Genomic DNA, 19,306 nt, shown 5'->3' with positions numbered 1-19,306 from the left:
GGTACCATTGTGTATACAGTCGGTACCATTGGTATACAGTCGGTTACCATTGGTATACAGTCGGTACCATGGTATACAGTCGGTACCATTGGTATAAGTCGGTACCATTAGTATATAATCGGTATCCATTGGTATACAGTCGGTACCATTGGTATACAGTCGGTACCACTGGGTATACAGTCGGTACCATTAGGTATTCAGTCAATACCATTGGTATACAGTCGGTACCATTGGTATACAGTCGGTACCACTGGGTATACAGTCGGTACCATTAGGTATACAGTCGGTACCATTGTTACTACAGTCGGTACCATTGTGTATACAGTCGGTATACAGCGTCATTGGTATACAGTCGGTACCATGAGGTATACAGTCGGTACCATTAGGTATAAGTCAATACCATTGGTATACAGTCGGTACCATTGGTATACAGTCGGTACCACTGGTATACAGTCGGTACCATTAGGTATACAGTCGATACATTGGTATACAGTCGGTACCATTGGTATACAGTCGGTACACTGGGTATACAGTCGGTACCATTGTGTATACAGTCGGTTCTATTGTGTATACAGTCAGTACCATTGTGTATACAGTCGGTACCATTGTGTATACAGTCCATCAAATATACAATCGGTACAATTCGTGTACAGTCGGTACAATCGAGAATGCAATCGACACAATTTGTATACAGTCGGTACCTTTGGGTGTACAGTCGGTACCATTAGGTATACAATCGGAACTATTGGGTATAAAGTCGGTATTATTGGTACTCAGTCGGTACCATCGAGTATACAATCGGCACAATTTGTATACAGTCGGTGCCATTGGGTATACAGTCGGTACCATTGGGTGTACAGTCGGTACCATTGGGTATACAGTTGGTACCATTGAGTATACAGTCGGTACAATTGAGTATACAGTCGGTACAATCGAGTATACAGTCGGTGCCATTGGGTATACAGTCGGTACCATTGGTATACAAATATTTTGTTCTGTAATGGGTCTCACTTAATCTGCATTTTGCAATAATAGCTTTCGTATAATTTGATGGTTTAAATGTGTTTGATTATGACTATTGCTCTTTATTAATACCAATAACTCCATGAAGTAGCATGTACCAGGCTAGGTAATGATACCCCATGCTTGCAACGTAAGACCGTAATAAGACGTAACACGCCGTATCACGTCGGGCTTTCAACCGCTACAAGCCGTGATGTGCCTTGACAGAACGCATCGAAACGGCTATTATCCACCTTGGCTTGCCGTCAAGACCTTGACAAACCTGGACAAAACGGCACAAAACGCGCAGCCGCCAATCTGCACCGACCGTGATAAAACGTGGAAAAAACGCAACAGAACGTTACAAAACTTGAAATCACCGTGATATTCCGGGGAATTGTTACGGCCTCGTTCGCACTGTTACGTTTTGTTACGTCAATCCCGTTTTATTACGTCCTGTAGCGTTCACCATATCTGTACCGTGACTGCCGTGGCAATTTTTTTGACAGTTCAAAAACCTGGCACGGCATCCACGGTATTCACGACCTCTCATGGTTATCTATCACGTCCTTCTATGCTGTCTCACGTTGTCTCGCGGTCACCACGTTTTGCCCACGGTGGTCTGAAATGGGGCTGCCGTGGTCGCCGGGAACATAGTGTAAACCTAGCATTAGAAACAGCAGGGAGACATCTGCATGTCTACTCAGATCGCAAATGATTATCTAAGTATATAAGTGCGATGCATGTGTAGCGTCGAGGTACAAGGTACAAAGCCGACAGGCGGAAGATAGTAACATTTGATAAGACACGTGTATCTTAATTATTTCAAAATCGATATTGCATCTTAATTGTCAGTTAAATAACTAATAATGTAATTCATTTGTAGTTTGGATCAATATTGCTCCATGAATAAAAGACAAAGTTGCCGTACATGTAACACGTGTTCTTTTATTTCACACAGCATAAATTTACATTTATAAAATTCTTTAGAAAAGCAAATTCGTTCAGAATGTTTATGGCATATCGACTTACGTGGGATATACAATGTAGTAAATTTGTGTGAATGATTTATTTGATATTTATAATGAGGAATGGTCACTGAATGTAAAATGATAAAAATAAAGCGTAAACAATCTGATGAATATTCATTATAAAGCATATGTATGTCTTATGAATATTCGATCATTATACAGTACATGTATGTCCAAATTGCTCCTCTGCATCTTTAAACAAGGGAATCACTTCCGGTTTAGGACTAAATACCCATTTACTTATATAGTTGCTATAGTAACGGCGTAGTAATATCCCGAATATTTTCAAATGTCCACTACCTTTCGAAAACAAAAAAATATGAGTTTCTTGAAGACAATAAATATTGATTTCGATGGTGTTAGCACCAAACAAGTTAGAGATTTCCTGAGGATATGTAATCTTAGACTGGATTACCTGCCTTAGTACCAATTCTCTCCTCTAGGTTGAGCTCATAAATACTAATTGTATTATTGTATTTTCGGAGCGAAGCCTAGCGGAGAGTAGAAAAACTATGGCAGAGAATCCAGTCTAGAGTAATATGTGTTAACAGGTTCATTTCGCTGTTTTGCCGTTTGGCGTAGTGATATTCGACGGGAACATAAGACGACCCGTGTTATGAAAATTTACATTTAATTCATTTTAATTAAAGTGTTCAGAATGTGCTGATAAGTGTTTGATTAACGGTAAGCTAATCACTATTGCGATTCTACAAAATTACTTATCCTGATTTACATTCCAATTTTAAAAATTAAAAGCAGTTTCGGAAAGGTTGTGGACCTTTAAAAGAAAATTGGTTTCTTATGTTTATGATGTACGTATTTGTTACATTTTGAAACTTAAAGATGCTCCACCGCTGACAAATGGTATTTTTTCACTATCAAAAACAGGAGCAGGCGATTAATTATTTTTCTTAAGTTACAAAAGTTACTTACTTTACACCATTACCACCATTGAAAAGTTTGAGCTTCTAATTTTAATTCTAATTTTAATTCAAGTTAAAAGTATGAAAAATAATTAATTGCATCCCGAAAAAAATCCGTGGCACTATATCCTATATGGAATGAAGTACTGATTGCGCATGCACCAAAGGCAAAATGAATTATTTTATATTATTTTCTTTGCTAATTAGACATATATATACACGATTGAACACCAGTTCAAATGATGAATATCATTTATGCTCTGTCAGCGATGGAGCATCTTTAAACTAATAGTTCATTTTTCACATTGACTGTTCTCCAGAATGGAAATATCTAAGAGCAAATGTAATTATTTTGCAAATCTCTGCATGTCAGAGTTCGTGTCATAATTTAATTAATTTCACTCAGATGTCACCTTGGTTACACATGTCTTATTCACAGATCTGTTGGCTTTCAGATCTAGAACATGCGCATTAACTGCCTATTCGGAAACAATGAGACATTTAAAGTGGACATTGTGACACTGGCCAAGTCAAATCGTATATCAATGATAGTTCAAAGTTCAGATGTAGCTGTTGTACCCTGGAGAACCAGGCTGCGCATGCGTCGGCGAATGAACATCCGGTCTGTTATTAGGAAGGAGATGGGACAGATTGTCACTGTCCACACTCAATTGGCGCGTGTATCTTCGACCGGAAGTAACAATGCTTGATCCGACTGAAGTTCGATGGGGTTGGATGGCCAGAATTGTGTCATTAACGTTGTTTTTCTTTCGTCTAAGTCCGATGCAGAGATATGCGGCCAAGCTCACGAGAACTATAAATAGGATTACCAAGGCAACCGTCAGGGGTATAAACAAGGCAGACGAACTTGTTGAATCTACTTGAATGACTGTCACCTTGGCAGCTGGAAATGAATAAAAATATAATAAATAAAAAAACTAGTAAAACAGGGAATGACCAATGACACATCCTTGCCTTACACCTTTCGAGATTTTAAAATACATCTTTGACTTCTGACCTTTAAGTCAATGTCAAAACAATCTAATTAAAATCACCTAATCGCATATTGCACTTTAAGATAATGGCGCAACCTCAAAAAGAGGTTTTATAACACTTAGCAATTTGAACTCCACATACCATAAAGACAAACACTCGTTGAGTTAAACATTAATTTCTGTCATGCATGAAGTCACCTATTGGTCAGGGACATAATACTTATCGGTAAGTTTAGCCATAAGCTTCAGTTTAATCACTGTCCTTGAATTGTCAGTACAATGTGACTGGATGGTATGTGTTTGTTGAGTTCGGTGTCTTCGGCGGCATGCTTCAGTGAGATAGCACTATAAAAAGGTAAAGAGTTCCTCTATGACAAGGAGACACAACACGAAATCCGCAACCTCCCAAAACAATATCACAACACAATTGCACGTATGGGCGTCCTTAAATGGCACTGTCTGTTAATAGAGCGTTAAAATCTAATAAATCAAACATTCGCTCTTAGCTGTTACATACATAATACAGTTATTGACTGGGGTTGAGGGCAAAAGATGATTTCCTGGACCCGAAGACTACCTGTTACCCAAGGCCGAAGGCAGAGGGAAACAATTTGTGTGAGGGTCCAACAAATCATCTGATGCACGAAAACCCAGTCGATAACTGTTTTGTTATACCACATTGTGACGTCACTCCGGTCCAACAGCACATTTTAACAGTCGATTTTAACAGTTCTTTGGACCGCTCGACGAAACAGATCATTTATTGGTATTTATGTCAATAGAGTTTAATATATAGAAACTATTTATATGGAGTCTCGGGCAACAGTTTATCTTCGGGTCAAAGAAAGTATCTGTTGTCCCCAACCCCAGCCAATGACTGTATATTGGTGCATTACATGGAATAAGCATGCTATGTTGTTGTTGTATTTTGTTTACCTTCGGAATGTCTTTTCAGCAACAATTCTTTGTAGTAATCTAATAATGTAAAGATTGGTGAAAGAAATTAATATATATTGTACACAACTTGTATCAGTATATTTAAAGCAAACTATATAATGGTCTTTTTACTATTATGTTAAACAAATCATCATGTTTAAAGCCTATGATTTTGTTCGCCCAAGCCGTCCATTTGGTCATAGGACCTGGGTCATACTGTTGGTAATGCATCGTCGGAGACCCACGGGTGATCGCACTACACACTACGCTACACTTATCATTGAAGCTACGTAGTGTAGTGTGATCACCCGTGGTCTCCGACGATGTAGATATTGGTGAATGAGTTATATAAAGATCATATAAAGATACTTAATTAGCAATATGATTAAAATATAGATCCTTATACCCACTCTGTTCAAAAGAGGATCTGACAACATCCCATAAGGGGTCATGTTCGGATGACCTTTATATTTCTACGCCTTGCTACGTCACTTGTTTTAAAACGGCATTTCGTCCCGGCTTACTTATACATTTAGCTTTGTTGTGCTCTTTGGGCGAGATGACTACGTACACGAAAATAATTCTGACAGCGTTTTTTAACAGTTTCGTCCCCAGTCAAGATTCTGGCTATTTCCAAAGGTCACCAGAACGTGACCCCCTTATGGGGCGGATTCAGGTTTTGAGGTTAGAGGGGGCGTGTGACCAAGCAAATCAGGCGAGGGGTCTGGGGGCCGCCTAGGCCCCCAGAAGCTCTAGAATAAATGGTGCAAAATCCTGCATTCTGAGGATTTCATGAACACATTTTCCAGAAAATAATTGAAGCCATTTAAGGATGTTTATTTATGGTTTTCGTGTCAAGTGTCATATTTTTTATTTGAAGTTTTGATTTAATTTTTTTTACTTACAGAATTGCAATATCAAAATCTTAATATTTATATGGACATAAAGCGAAGAAGGGTGGGGGTCTGGGGGCCGCCTAGGCCCCCCCCCCCAGAAGCCCTCGAATAAATGCTAATAAATCCTGCTTTCTGAGGACTTCATGTACACTTTTTTTCCAAAAAATAATTGAAGCCATGTAAAAATGTTCGTTTATTATTTTTGACGTCTAATATCATATTTTGAATATAAAGTTACAGAATTGCACTGCCTAAAATCTGAATATTTATAGAGGCACGAAGCAAAGAAAAGGATGGGGGTCTGGGGGCCGCCTAGAACGAATATACGTACCCGGCCTACTATGCGTTTAGGCCGGGTACGAATACATAGGGACCAATTCGTACCCGGCCTAAAGGCATAGTAGGCCGAATACGTATTAGGTCCCTATATCGTAGTGGAGCACTGCCTCCGAAAATCACTCGGGCACAGTTTTTCATACTTTTTTGAAGGTTTCCGATTATTTTACGCATATAAATGCATTTACATTTTATTTTTGTCCAAAACAAACATAAATACCATGCTTACTATCTACCGTACCGCTCACAAGACGTCAAAATCACATTTTGTGAACTTGCCGTATAAATTCCCTTCTGAAAGACCTTCATATGTATAATGTAAAAAAATAATGCCTCGATGAGAATTTGATATTTTATGTGGTTCGGTTTTATTGCCTAGTAGGTAAGCTTTATCAAATAAGTACGATATAATGCAAACAGACGTTTTATAATGGTTTGCATAATCATCACTTTGCTCCATTAGCAGTAATAGGGAACAATTGTAGCTCTAAAGAAGACACCATTTTCAGTCTAAAATACTTTTGAGCTCCAATATTGCAGCTAGGGGTCGCCTATTGAAGGTTTTTATAGGACTAATAAAAATGTAGGTGAACTTTTTTAACGATATAAGCTTTTACTTTTATACATTATCTGTCAGATTAGATAATTTATTTTCACTAACATACACAATCTTCATAATTCGTGTATTGGACAATGAAAGAAAAGAAGGCTAGTGGTCTGTCTATGGCCAGACGCTGCCTGGAATTATTACTATCATCCTGTTTTCTAATAGGGAGCCTTTTGTCATGTGCATTAATTTTTTAACATCGTTTGTCCCATCTTATAACATTATCGTTAAGATATGTTTTTGTTGAAACAGAAAAGGAAGGCATCTGGCCATTTGGTTTGATTTTCCACTTTTTCTTTACACACATTTTCTGAGGACAAATAAAAAGCTTCTAGAAGCATTCGACGTCAGTAGTGATCTTGTAACTGGCGTTTTGAAAGTACGCACACATTTGTGAATTGATAGTCGGATTTAATACAGGACTTTAATGCTGATTCAAAAATGTGTAATATATCATTTACAACCTGAAGAACGAAGGGCATGGCATATAGTCAACCAGCGAAGACTCATGGCCAGCTACAATTCCTTCCACCCACCCCCTCCCCCTTTTCTTTTATTTGCTAAGGATATCGAGATATAACCTGTCAATATTGAATATTAATGACAATAAATTATCTAATATATTGGGATTTTATCGTTTTTTTAGGAAAAAGTAAATACTTGAAGGGATTTACATTGTACCTTTTAAGCGACGGAGATAAAACCTTAACTTACACGGAAAAAAATATATAGTTATTCCATTGCGCCTGGATACAAGTATGTTCATGCATGTATGTACCACAAAGTCGAATACATTTAGATTTTAAAATGATAACATCAAACGGTAAAGGTAGGAAATGGAGCTTTCTGTCTAATTCTCACTCTTTATCTAATTCCTTATTTTTCCCCTTTTCCTTTCTCCCTCTATTTTTTTTTTCTTCCTCTTTTCCTTCCTTCACCTCTTTCTTTTTCCCTTCTTTTTCCCTTTTCTTTTTTTCTCTCTCCTATTTTAGGGGGGGGGGGGGGCGTAAGCCGGGTCCGCCCCCCTTGGATCCGCGCCTGTTATGGGATGTTGTCAGATCCTCTTATCAAACGAAGTGATAACAAGGATCGACATTTTAATCAGATTGCTTAATTAGAACATGAAATATGAGATTCACATACTTGACGACTCACTTATTTAAGATATTTTACCTTCATTTGGGATGTGAACAACCAATATGTCGAATCCTTGGGCTTGACCATTACTGTCCGAATGAAAGACGATCCGAATAGAAGAGCGTGTGGTTCGGAAGTCGGCCATGTTCTCAAGCTTATCACATAATTTTTTCTCCGGGCTGTAATATCAAAAAGTAATTGTGTGATTTCTATCAATGAGTGACAATAGTGTGGTTTGTTATCTATTCAACATATTCTCAGTCTCTTGCATCAACAAAAAATACAAAATATTTGCACAGGACGGCCTCCCTAGTGCTGTGTGCAATGCCTTAAGTGTGTGGATGTATATTTGTTTTTGGGAGGCTGCGGTATATTCGTGTTATGTCAATACTTGTAATAATGGAACTCTTCCCCACATGTCCTGGAGGTACGGCGTTAGAATTGTACCTGATGCCCCTATTGCATGATCGTAAAAGGCGACTAAATTTAGGATCTTATCTTTTCTCTTCTTCCTAACTGACTTTATCTTTCCTAATGCCTCCCTTGGCACCGCCTCACTTTTGGCCTTAAGTTGACCGTTCGCCCCTGTGAGAAAGGTTCTGGGTTCTGTCCCCTGGCCGAGACACACCAAAGTCTATAAAAGTGGTAGTTTCTGCTCCTGCTTAGCGTTCAGCATACAAGGAGTGGGACGACTGGTTCGCCCGTTGTCAGTATAATGTGACCGGGTGGAGTGTGTTGCTTGGTGTCTTCGGTGGCATGCTGCAGTGATATAGCACTATAAAAAGGGCAACAGTTACACTATACAAGAAGACACAACAGGAACAAACCACAGTCTCCTAAAACCTGCACCTCGCACTTCACACACGCTACACACTGCATACATGGGAGGCCGTCCTTACATGACCCTGGCTGTTAATAGGACGTTAAAATAATCAATCAAACAAACAAACTCTCTCCCATTCTATAGTGTGACTCAGCAAGGGGACAAAAGCCAGAGCTCAAAGAGGCAAACGCTTAACTTAAACCCAAAAGTGAGGCGGTGTCAAGGGAGACGTTAGGAAGAAGAAAGTCAGTTAGATAGAAAAGAAAATATAAAGTATCAAGTTAAGTCGCCTTTTACACATTCAACGGGGACATCAGTTACAATTCTAACAAACTATGTACCTGCATGGAAATGAGATGATAGAAGTAGTTAGGTGTCTAGTGTTCTCCAATGGATGAAGAAGATCTGAAATGGTCCTTCTTTATTTTGATGACAGCTAGCATGGGAATCCAGAATTAAGGAGAAATATGTAAATTTCTCCTTAATACGCGTGTGCCTTTTTGAATTATTTATATGAAAGCTAGAAAGATTAGTAGTTTCACTGGCCTATATACCTGTATTCTAAATGATGTAATACGGTTCCGCATACAAATGTTCAACGATTTAGACTAAGATATATATAGTTTTACATCTACAGCCGAGGTCCTGTTGTTCACTTCTTAAGTGCAATTTTCCTAATTCATTTGCGTGCATACAAAACATGTGATTATATCTCTAGCTAAAAGTAAAAAAAAATAAGTAAAAGAATGGAGGTCATAAGGATCACATGACATTATTTTATTTTGATTTGAAAATTGTCGGTAAACTGTTATTAGCCTGGCAGGAACCTGGCACGGATTTCCAACCAACAGTATATACATATATGATATACTTATATATACAATGCATATACTGTTGGTCACAGGGACCTGGCACTGGTTGCACATTCATGCCAGGTCTCTGTGATTAACCTCAATTAATCCTCGGTTCCAGGTGTACATTGTACGTCGCACTATCTGCCTCAACTGAGCTGTGATAGTACGTTTCACACGACAGTGACAAATTCCATGATGACTTTGACCCGTAAATACGTCCCATCAGAGCAGACAATGCATTATATGTGCATTAAATTTATTGTGTCCAATACACAACAGCTTCAGAGCATTAAATGAATCACCACAAGCAATGTCATTATATGTCTACAAGTGTAGTTTTTCTGCACAATGATAGGAAACTGGATATCGGCACCGCCAGTCTCCCGGAGGATGATCAAACCGTGAATGATTTGGGTTATTATAACTTCCTGTTAACAGCCAGGGTAATAAAAGGTCAACCTTCCCTGTAAACAATGTGTTGTGAGTGCTGTGGTATTGAATTGTGTTTTAACCACCATTAAAAATTTTGAGCTTCTAATTTTACTAAAGTTTAAAACATGAAAACTAATTATTTTCATTCCGAAAAAATTCCCTGATACTATATCCTATATGGAATGAAGTACTGATTGCGCATGCACCAAAGGCAAAATGAATTATTTTATATTATTTTTGTGTTAATTAGACATACATATACAAGATCAAACACCAATTATTGTTCAAGTAATGAGTATCATTTATGCTCTGTCGGCGGTGGAGCATCTTTAAATAATTGTGCACCGAAAAAAATTCCGTGGCACTATGTCTTAAATGGAATGAAGTACTGATTGAGCATGCACCAAAAGCAAAATTTTATATAAATATATATATATACAATGTATATATCATATATATTGTGTTAATTAGACATATATATATACACGATTAAATAATTGTTATTCAAATAATGAGTATCGTTTATGCTCTGTCGGCGATGGAGCATATTTAATTGTTAAAGTTCAACTCTTACCCAATAGTACATTAAATTGTGTTAAGGTTCATATGATGTAATATCACCCTGGTAAAATTGAATAATAACCGAGGACATGGGCCGAGGTCATTATTTTAAATACTACCGGAGCCGAATCTACCGAATCAAAGGTTCTTAATTTCTATGAGTAGTTTATTTGACAAAGGTCAAAAGTATTAAACGATGTGCACGTTAATTACTAGCTACGATGATGTGGCTTTGAACGACGGACGGAAGATTTCTGACGGGAACGGAGTGGAGGCAGGGTATTATTATTCGTTCTAGTAAATCACAAGAAAAACGATGATCATAGGACGCCACCCTGAAGAACTCAACGTTTAGGCAATGAAGTTCACAAAAGGAATATTGAATAATTATCTATTTTGTTTAAGTCTTGATATTCCCTGTAAATTCCTTTTTCTTTTGAATTTTACCGTCATTACAATAATTTCCCAGACATTTCAAGTTTGCCAGTCTGTTGGTTTTTTTCTATAAGGGTTATTTCCCTTCTTTTCCCTTCGTCAGTAATCATTCTGGTCTGTCAGAGTTAACCTCCTTTAATTTAAAGTCAGCTGACTGTGTGAAACAAAGGGAAGTAACTTTGACCGATCATAATTAATGAAGTATATACATTGTATACAGTTGGTCACATAGTATGACCCTTTATGAAAATACCACAGATCCATTCTAAAGTATTGATTGGTTTTCTGATATCATTCACAAAATTTGCTTTTTTTCGTTAATAGTTACAGTTTCACCAAAAAATAAAAATCTGAATACAACACCAGTGATATCTGAGTACCAATCAATGCCCCAGAACTTGAGTACGCCGCATTTAAACGATATATAGTTTCATGTTATACTTCCACAATTAAACTGCGTAGTAGTCTGGTAGATCTGATGAATAAAACTTTCGGATGAGTAAAAGAGGAATTAATAACTCAAAACAGGGAAGTTGAGATCACTTTCATCACATATCGATTGATTATTCATTCCAGGAAATCGAAAATATAATTGAATAAATCATTGTTCCATTTAATGATAATTTAAGTTTGTTTATAGCGAGATTGACATTACAAGTACAGAATGGACTTGTAATGAAACTATACATCGATAAACCAAAACTATTGTCGGGTTCAAGCCTTTATTATGTACTTGTGCACTGATATTTGAGCGTTTCTACCTTGTAGTCAAAAACTTACTTTCTTACTCAAAACGTAATATGGTAACATTCCTTTAATACTTGGGAATGGAAACAAATAAATTATAGCCATTCTTTATTAATATTTGCTGTTGGAAATTATTTAAGTTTCGAAAGGAATTGTATTAGCGAATAAGGCCATCTCGCAATCTTGCTTTGCCGATCTCAGGTCGACAGAACGAGATTACGACAATGTTACGACGACATAGCGACAATGCGACAGAGGCAGACAGAGCGACAATGTGTTGTCGTAATCGCGATCTCTCGTTGTCGCTGTATTTAATTGTCGCTATTGCGCTCTGTCGACAATGCGATATTTTGGGATGACCCGAACCGGCTACCATTTTTAGGAAGATGAAAACTCCCGAAATCAGTACCGTTTGCAGTAACTAGCTAGAGTGACGTTTTTTAAGCGACTTACTATTTTGAATCTACTCCGTCGTAGATGTACAGGTAGTCTTTCTTACATCCACGAGACTGTTCGATGTCCACAGTCCGGAAAATGACCGTCCATTGTCCGTGGTCCATGCTGAAGTTCCATTGTTGGTTTGTGTTTGCCGGGTAATGCTCGGGAAAGTTCTGTGACGTCACGTGATGGGTGAGCTCTGAATTATTTCCATTTCCAATTTCTTGACCTGTGATATAATAAAGATTTATTAACAATTTGTCCTGTTATTTGACCCAAATATGACCTTTATGACCTCAACCAAATTACCAAATGACCTTTGACCTTACCCCTGATTTTCCGAACTATTTGACCTTGACACTACTGTTATCGGTGTTGATGAACTCTATGCTGGGGTAAGCTTTGCTGTGAAGCATTTATGATTTTTTTTGTGTAGATACATCGTACATGTAAATTAAAGGAAAGTATTGATACTTCATGGGTTACTATCACTGTCATTGACCGTTTTCGATTCAAATCAAGTACAGATAGATAAATTAAATAAGTTTATTTCAGCATCGAAATTATAACCACACAGGCGTTCGGCTCTATAGACATTTTTCTCTCTCTATATATATATAATAAAGTGTCAGTATTATATATATATACATGTAAGTATATATAGGAAGAGAGAAATGTCTAAAGAGCCAAACGCCTGTGTTATATACTATTGCGTGAGTACTGATGCACTAGATGCACTATGCAATTACAAGAATATGGATCAGTCTTTGACGTTTTCAGAAATTGTTTTGATAAATTAATTCTGTTATATCCTCATACAAATCAGAAGGTGGTGTAAACTTGTAAACCATTGATACAATAGTTACAATTAATTATGGTGATCATGTAAAGAATATCTGACATCTTTATTTGGGTTAATCCGATTATCATTTAATTTTTGGTGACATCGCCATTCATTGAATCATGAACGTCATTATGTATGTGTGTCGCCTGCAGGTGTGTGATAAACGTAATCAACGGAGACAATGTAAAGTGTATGCATATGTATATATACGATGATAACAATACAATAATCTATATCAAGTTTTTAAACAATATATATATATGTATATATATATATTTAAATAGCTGTCTTCTTTTATGTAATTGATGTCAATAAGTTTAATGATTTTATTTACATTTCATCTACATTGCTTTCCGTTATTCATTCCGTTATACCATTCAATAAAGTTGGAAGAATGTGCGTTTATACATGAATACATCCTTCTGTCGGAAATCATGTCATAAAACTGACGGATACATATATACAGTTGTAGCTCCGGTAGATTTTCTTGAATGAATCAGCAAATTAGATTTATATTTACAATATACATGTACATGTATTTGACCTTGTTCTGTGAGTTTATCTACATATATATGCATTTTGCTAATATACATGTAACAGATATCTATGAAAATATAGATATTTTTGCGGAGAAAATATTTTCGCGATTTTGCGACACATTAGCTTAGTCGCGAAAATATGAAATGGATTACAAAAACGTTACTATACTTACTAATATACATGTGGATTGTTATAGTCTGATTGCAAAAACAAAATATTCATTGAAAATTAATTTCTTCTTTTATTATTAAAATCGTATTTTTTACCCGCAAAAACAACCGATTATAAAGTAAAACATTTGCGTTTTGGATTATGTTATGAAAAAGCGTGACATCTATTCACATATCTTTATTAGTTATTTGCGCTCAGTTTTCTTGATTAATGCACAATTTCAAGATTATACATTTACATGTACTTGATTAATTGATACAATCCAGAAAAAAAACCAGAAATGAAACGTACATATCAAGTCGTGGAACACAGTATTTGTGGTTGAAGAGTACTGCACAGGCGTTAGACTCTAGACTTTTTCTATATACATCTGTATATATATATAATACTGTATTGCACATGTACATAGAGTAAAATGTCTATAGAGCCAAACACCTATGATTACTGCATAGGATAAGATCACAAGACCGTGATAATTTCTCAGTAAAGTAATAGATCACCCCCACCCTCCCTTTAGTTTGAAACCACTCCCGGAATAATGAGTACAGAAAGGTCAATCTCCCTATCCCCCTATTAGGTTGATGTGCCAGATTTTTCATTACCTCTAGACTCACTGCTACAGTACTAAAGAGGCCGGAGCAGCTATTGTTTCTATGTATGTGCGATTTTATTATGAATGAAGCTATTACGAATTTTCTGAAAAGATGTAATAATTATACATGGCAAATATTCAACCAAATCAAGAGAAAGGGGTGAAAACATTCATATAAGATACTTAATCTTATATTATTCACCAACAGGGCAGGGAGGAGTGCTAATAGCTGCACGATATTTTCTGCAATAACACCTCTGATAATCAGAAATTGTTAAAAAAAAGAAATATCCAATCTACAGCTTGGACCAAACTGAGATATTTCAAAGAAAATGGTGAACATTAACTTAGTAGTCATCTAAAACCCTTCTTTATTTGTTGTAACTAAATGTCAAAGATTATCAGACATGTAGCAGGGACAAAACAAATAAAATTTTAGTTTTAAAAGTGTAGCGATGATAAACACGGTTTTAATAATATAGGCTGCCGGAGAGTGTACTGAATACTGTGAGAGTCTCGCCCTAGAACATACTTCAGTGTAATATTGTAATGTCAAATGTATTAGATGTCCTTTTGATCTTTGTGAGTGTTTAGCTCATCGTAAAATACGAATATATTGACCTTTAGACTCAAATCATACGTTTACAACTTATTCTTCATATAGTGTGTATATGCCCTGCATTCGTTTAAAAATATGCGGAGATTGTTCAACTATTCAATATTTCATTGGATATTTTTGTTTTGTAGATACCATTTCAATAAGTATATGCCAAAGTGTTAATGCATGATTTTAAAATTTGATTAAATCTGGTATGAAAATGACTAGTATAGACTTAGCCTGTTGTCCAATCCAATATTGTTACTATGGTATATACCTTCTTGTATGAATAAATGTAATATTTTTGTTGGTGTCAATAAAATATTTTGTAATGAAAAAATGAAAATAAAATATGAATATCGCGTCTTTAACCTGTGTTGGTCACTGGTCGGTGATTTTTCTACGAGTACTTCAAGATCAGCTTTCCTATACCACACACCAAAACCTAACAACTCAATTTATTACCTGAATCACAGGGACTTGGAACGAATTTCCAATCAACTGTCAATAAATATCGATACGATATGCAAATATTTATTTAACTGTTGGTTGGAAATCCGTGCTAAGTCCCTGTGACCTGATTAATCAACCCTTTGTGAAACATAATCGTAAATAAACGGTAAACAAAATCAAACCATTATACTCAACAACATTATATATAAAACCTCTCTATAAAATCGTCCAGGGGGTCCGAGTATAAGTGACCTAAATAGCGAAGCAATCTTCATCAAGATACTGACCAGGCTCCGATATTGCAAACTTAACTCAAAATTTATGCTTTTCTCTATAATATTTTGAAACTCGTGTACAAAGTTATGACTCCATGTCCTTTTCGTCTTGAATAAGTTTCTTTCGAGGAATCGACACCAGATTCCATCCCTGACGAGCAATATTACCAAGTTGAAATTTGACGAAATAATACATATTTTGATGCATGCACATCTAATGTCATAACTTACCTCCTACGGTGCTGAATATTAGGACTAGAAACAATACCATCACCAATTGCGTCGCCGCCATGTCAGAGATGTTTGTTTTGACGTGCTACATGAAGTTTGGGAGGACAGTAACGTACCATCCCTGTCATAAACTGTAATTGTAGCTAGTTACAACCAACTTTAAACGTCGATGTGAATGATATTTACTTCCGTTCGACAAGTCTGTGTATTCCGCGACGAATGATCAGTCAACATACAAGTTGATTATGAACGTATATTACTCACACTCTCAGATAAATTTCTGAAGAAATACAGGAATTTATCATTCTATTGAAATCTGTTAAGAAATAATACACGTGGTCGACATACTAGGAGTTCAATAGTAAATGTATTTATAACATGTTTGTCGACATTAATACAGCTATGCTTTAGTAGAGTAATGATGGATAATTGAAGTTGTAATCAAAATGTCAACGCGCATGTGCAAAGACAAACCCCCCTTTTAAAGGCAGCGTGTTTTGTGCAGGAAACATGCGAACAATCATGTGGCGACGTACCACATATATATATTGGGTCAAATGGTTTGTTTCACTTGGGGCGACAATCTCGCCCCAGTTAATTCGAAGCTGTCCGGAAATTGTGATGAGGAAGGAATGTTGGCAGACAACTCGTATTTATATGTGAACAGCTGTAATTCCGGTGTGTACGGACTGTAGTTGTATTATTATATATACCCAATTTTACAAACAATGGGTTATATGTTTCAGGCCCTTATGCATATGTATGACAACCGATATTTTGCGCTTGATTTTGTAGTAGGGTTATTTTCCTACCATTGACGTGAAATAAAATTTTGCAGCTGTAACGCGTCGAACATTTCAGAAACTTTATATAGTCTAGATTTATAAGTGAGACCTTGTATAGAGAATAAATCGAGAACCTGACGCGTTCATATTAAAACTACGCGTAAAATGACAAACGGTGCTTGAATTAAGTAGCAATGCATCCTCGATACACCAAAGGTTATTATCACAGTCGATATGTCGTTCTGTGGACATAACGACAGTGATAGTAACTCCTTGGGTAGTAAGGATGCCTTGGATCACATGTCCTTGTGCGCTGGATTATACAAAGCAAAACTGAAGACAAGAAAATACACAGATTGTTTAGCCCTTTGATGAGCATCAAAATATTTTTTTCTCCTGAAATGCCTTCCGTTTTGCTGCTGTGTTATAGAAACCCCTGGAATATTGAAGCTGGTATTAGCAGTATCGTGTCTCAGTTAATTAGCTGTGTCATGTTATGAGCGAAATGGGGAAGTTATCGCATTGAAAATGAGACAAACGCGTCAACTAATGAGTAAAATCGAACTTATGAAGTATCCTCTCCAAATAGTTTTGAAAGACTTTTAAGATTGTCATATCAGATATGTTATTTATTTACATACATGTAATAAAAATAGTGGACTTAAAACTGATCCTTGTGGAACATCATCATTTGCACTTTTAACGGAATATCTATTTTATACAAAGCCTGTCGGCAATTTCGAACATAATTTTAACCACTTTTGAAGTTTTCACATTTACCATAATTTGTTATCTTAAAATTCAGTCTCTTGTGCCATAGACGTTTGAACATTTTTTTCTAGATTTTCTTATAAATTATGACACAATTTGATGGACAGTGGAATTTCTTTGAAGACTTCAGAGAGAGGGACGCCCAACTTCAAAGCCACACAATCAACCACAGTGTACCGTTATACGGCTCTTTTTATGTACATCAAAGGACTAAATTACCTGTTCTCTTCGGTTGCCTCCAGTTTTATTATGAGATAGTCAAGGGGTGTAGAGATCGTAAGTGATCGGAACCCCTGAAGTATCGAGGATTATTAAAAAGCAAAAGATAGCGAAACACAAACGTGTACATTAGTGAAACAATAACGGATCTAATAAAGCCAAGAACGTGTACAATGTCATTTATAGTCCGAAACATAGACTCGTCATCAAAAGATTTATAATGTCAAATAAACGGCACAATAAACTACAAAAAAAAAAAAATAAATAAAAAAAAACCAACAAAAAAACAACAACATACAAACAAACAAACAAACAAAAAACACCGCTCCATGTTTTATGTTATGCAAAATGTATTGTCATTTCGTTTAGTGAGATTCATAAACTTTGGAATGGGCCTAACTAATGTTTTATAGCAGGAAAAAAATCACCAAATATAAGTTAAAACCATCACATCCTAACCCTAACTATTCACACGGAAGTTTCATGAATCATGATCGATTTGTTCCGTGTGAAAAGTTCACGGTACTTATCATATCATGTCGAAAATACTTCCGTGAAAATTGGAAAAAAAATCAATAATATTCCAATGATGACTGTTCGAATATAGATTATTTTTCGATGAAAACTAGTCAAAGGTATCCTGGAAAAATAGTAAATACATTTTACGAATGTAATTTTTATTTAGAGACATTGCCAGCCGTTAATAAAGAATAAAAGAATAATATTGTCCACAGGGATTTCGCACGAATTCCCAAGCAACGGCCAATACAATTACATATGTATATCACTGTTGGCTAGAAATTCGTGTCAGGATCCTGTGATATTCAAAATATCGTCTACCCCTCAAGAAAATGGATACTATGAAGTCCATGGTTATTGTATTTTTGTACCTTTTGTAGAAGTTTGAAGCATTTAATGACACCTCAAGCAAGCTACAACAATGAATACAGAGAAACATCCTCGTGGTCTTCGAGTGGGAGGGAGGATGAGGATGAAAGACCCAACAGAACTGATACAACGGAAACGACCAGACTTGTCCAAACGACATTGACAGGAGAGAAAGGATGGGAAGTGAAATGCCATTGTGGTAAGACGTGCAAATATATAAAAGGACTGCGAACCAAGCACAGGAGGAGTGTAAAAAGGTAAAGACTCAGAGGCAGCACACAGCTGAAGCTGATGAGGATCTTGGTCAGGAGGCACACCATAGCACTGAGGACCTCACAGCGCCTGGGAAGCGACCTGATAACAACGTATCCAGCGGTCGACGAAGCAACGTCATACAGCAAAAACTTCTTCAAGAAAGACTGAACAAGGTGAAATGGCCAGGCATGGACAGCAAGAAATTGAGCTCACCAGATGAGGATCTAGAACATATACTGGAAACATCACTGACTGGTAATTTGGAGAGGAAGTTGAAGACAATTGCAAGAGCTAGTGTATACCATCGGAATACAAAGATTCAGAGTAAGTGCCACCAAGAGACCGCCTGCGAAAGATTCAGTAGTTATACCCAACAGAAGAGGGAAAGAAATACAAGAGATTCGAGGAGAGCTAAGAACTTTAGCAAGAAGATCCAGAAAATCGATATCGATCTTTCAAGGAAGATAGAGAGGAACTCAGTTGACTCAGGGACCATTTAATAGATCGACTAAAGGAGCTGAGGAAAGTTGA

General features: G+C 36.6%; 1 protein-coding gene across 1 annotated transcript; it reads right to left on the bottom strand.

Annotated features, from left to right (window-relative positions):
• Nucleotides 1-3,016: 3,016 nt before the first annotated feature.
• On the bottom strand, nt 3,017-16,243 carry LOC138331191 (discoidin, CUB and LCCL domain-containing protein 2-like). The gene is made up of 5 exons (XM_069278668.1): nt 15,858-16,243; nt 12,169-12,382; nt 7,900-8,042; nt 4,888-4,926; nt 3,017-3,860 (listed from the first exon to the last, which is right to left on the bottom strand). Exons 1-5 carry the CDS (start codon nt 15,916-15,918, stop codon nt 3,517-3,519), a joined length of 801 nt encoding a protein of 266 aa, XP_069134769.1. The 5' UTR covers nt 15,919-16,243; the 3' UTR covers nt 3,017-3,516.
• Nucleotides 16,244-19,306: the final 3,063 nt, after the last annotated feature.

The sequence above is a fragment of the Argopecten irradians genome, chromosome 9 (assembly GCF_041381155.1).
Source record: "Argopecten irradians isolate NY chromosome 9, Ai_NY, whole genome shotgun sequence".
Classification (NCBI taxonomy): domain Eukaryota; kingdom Metazoa; phylum Mollusca; class Bivalvia; order Pectinida; family Pectinidae; genus Argopecten; species Argopecten irradians.
This window is presented reverse-complemented; position numbering and strand designations above follow the sequence as displayed.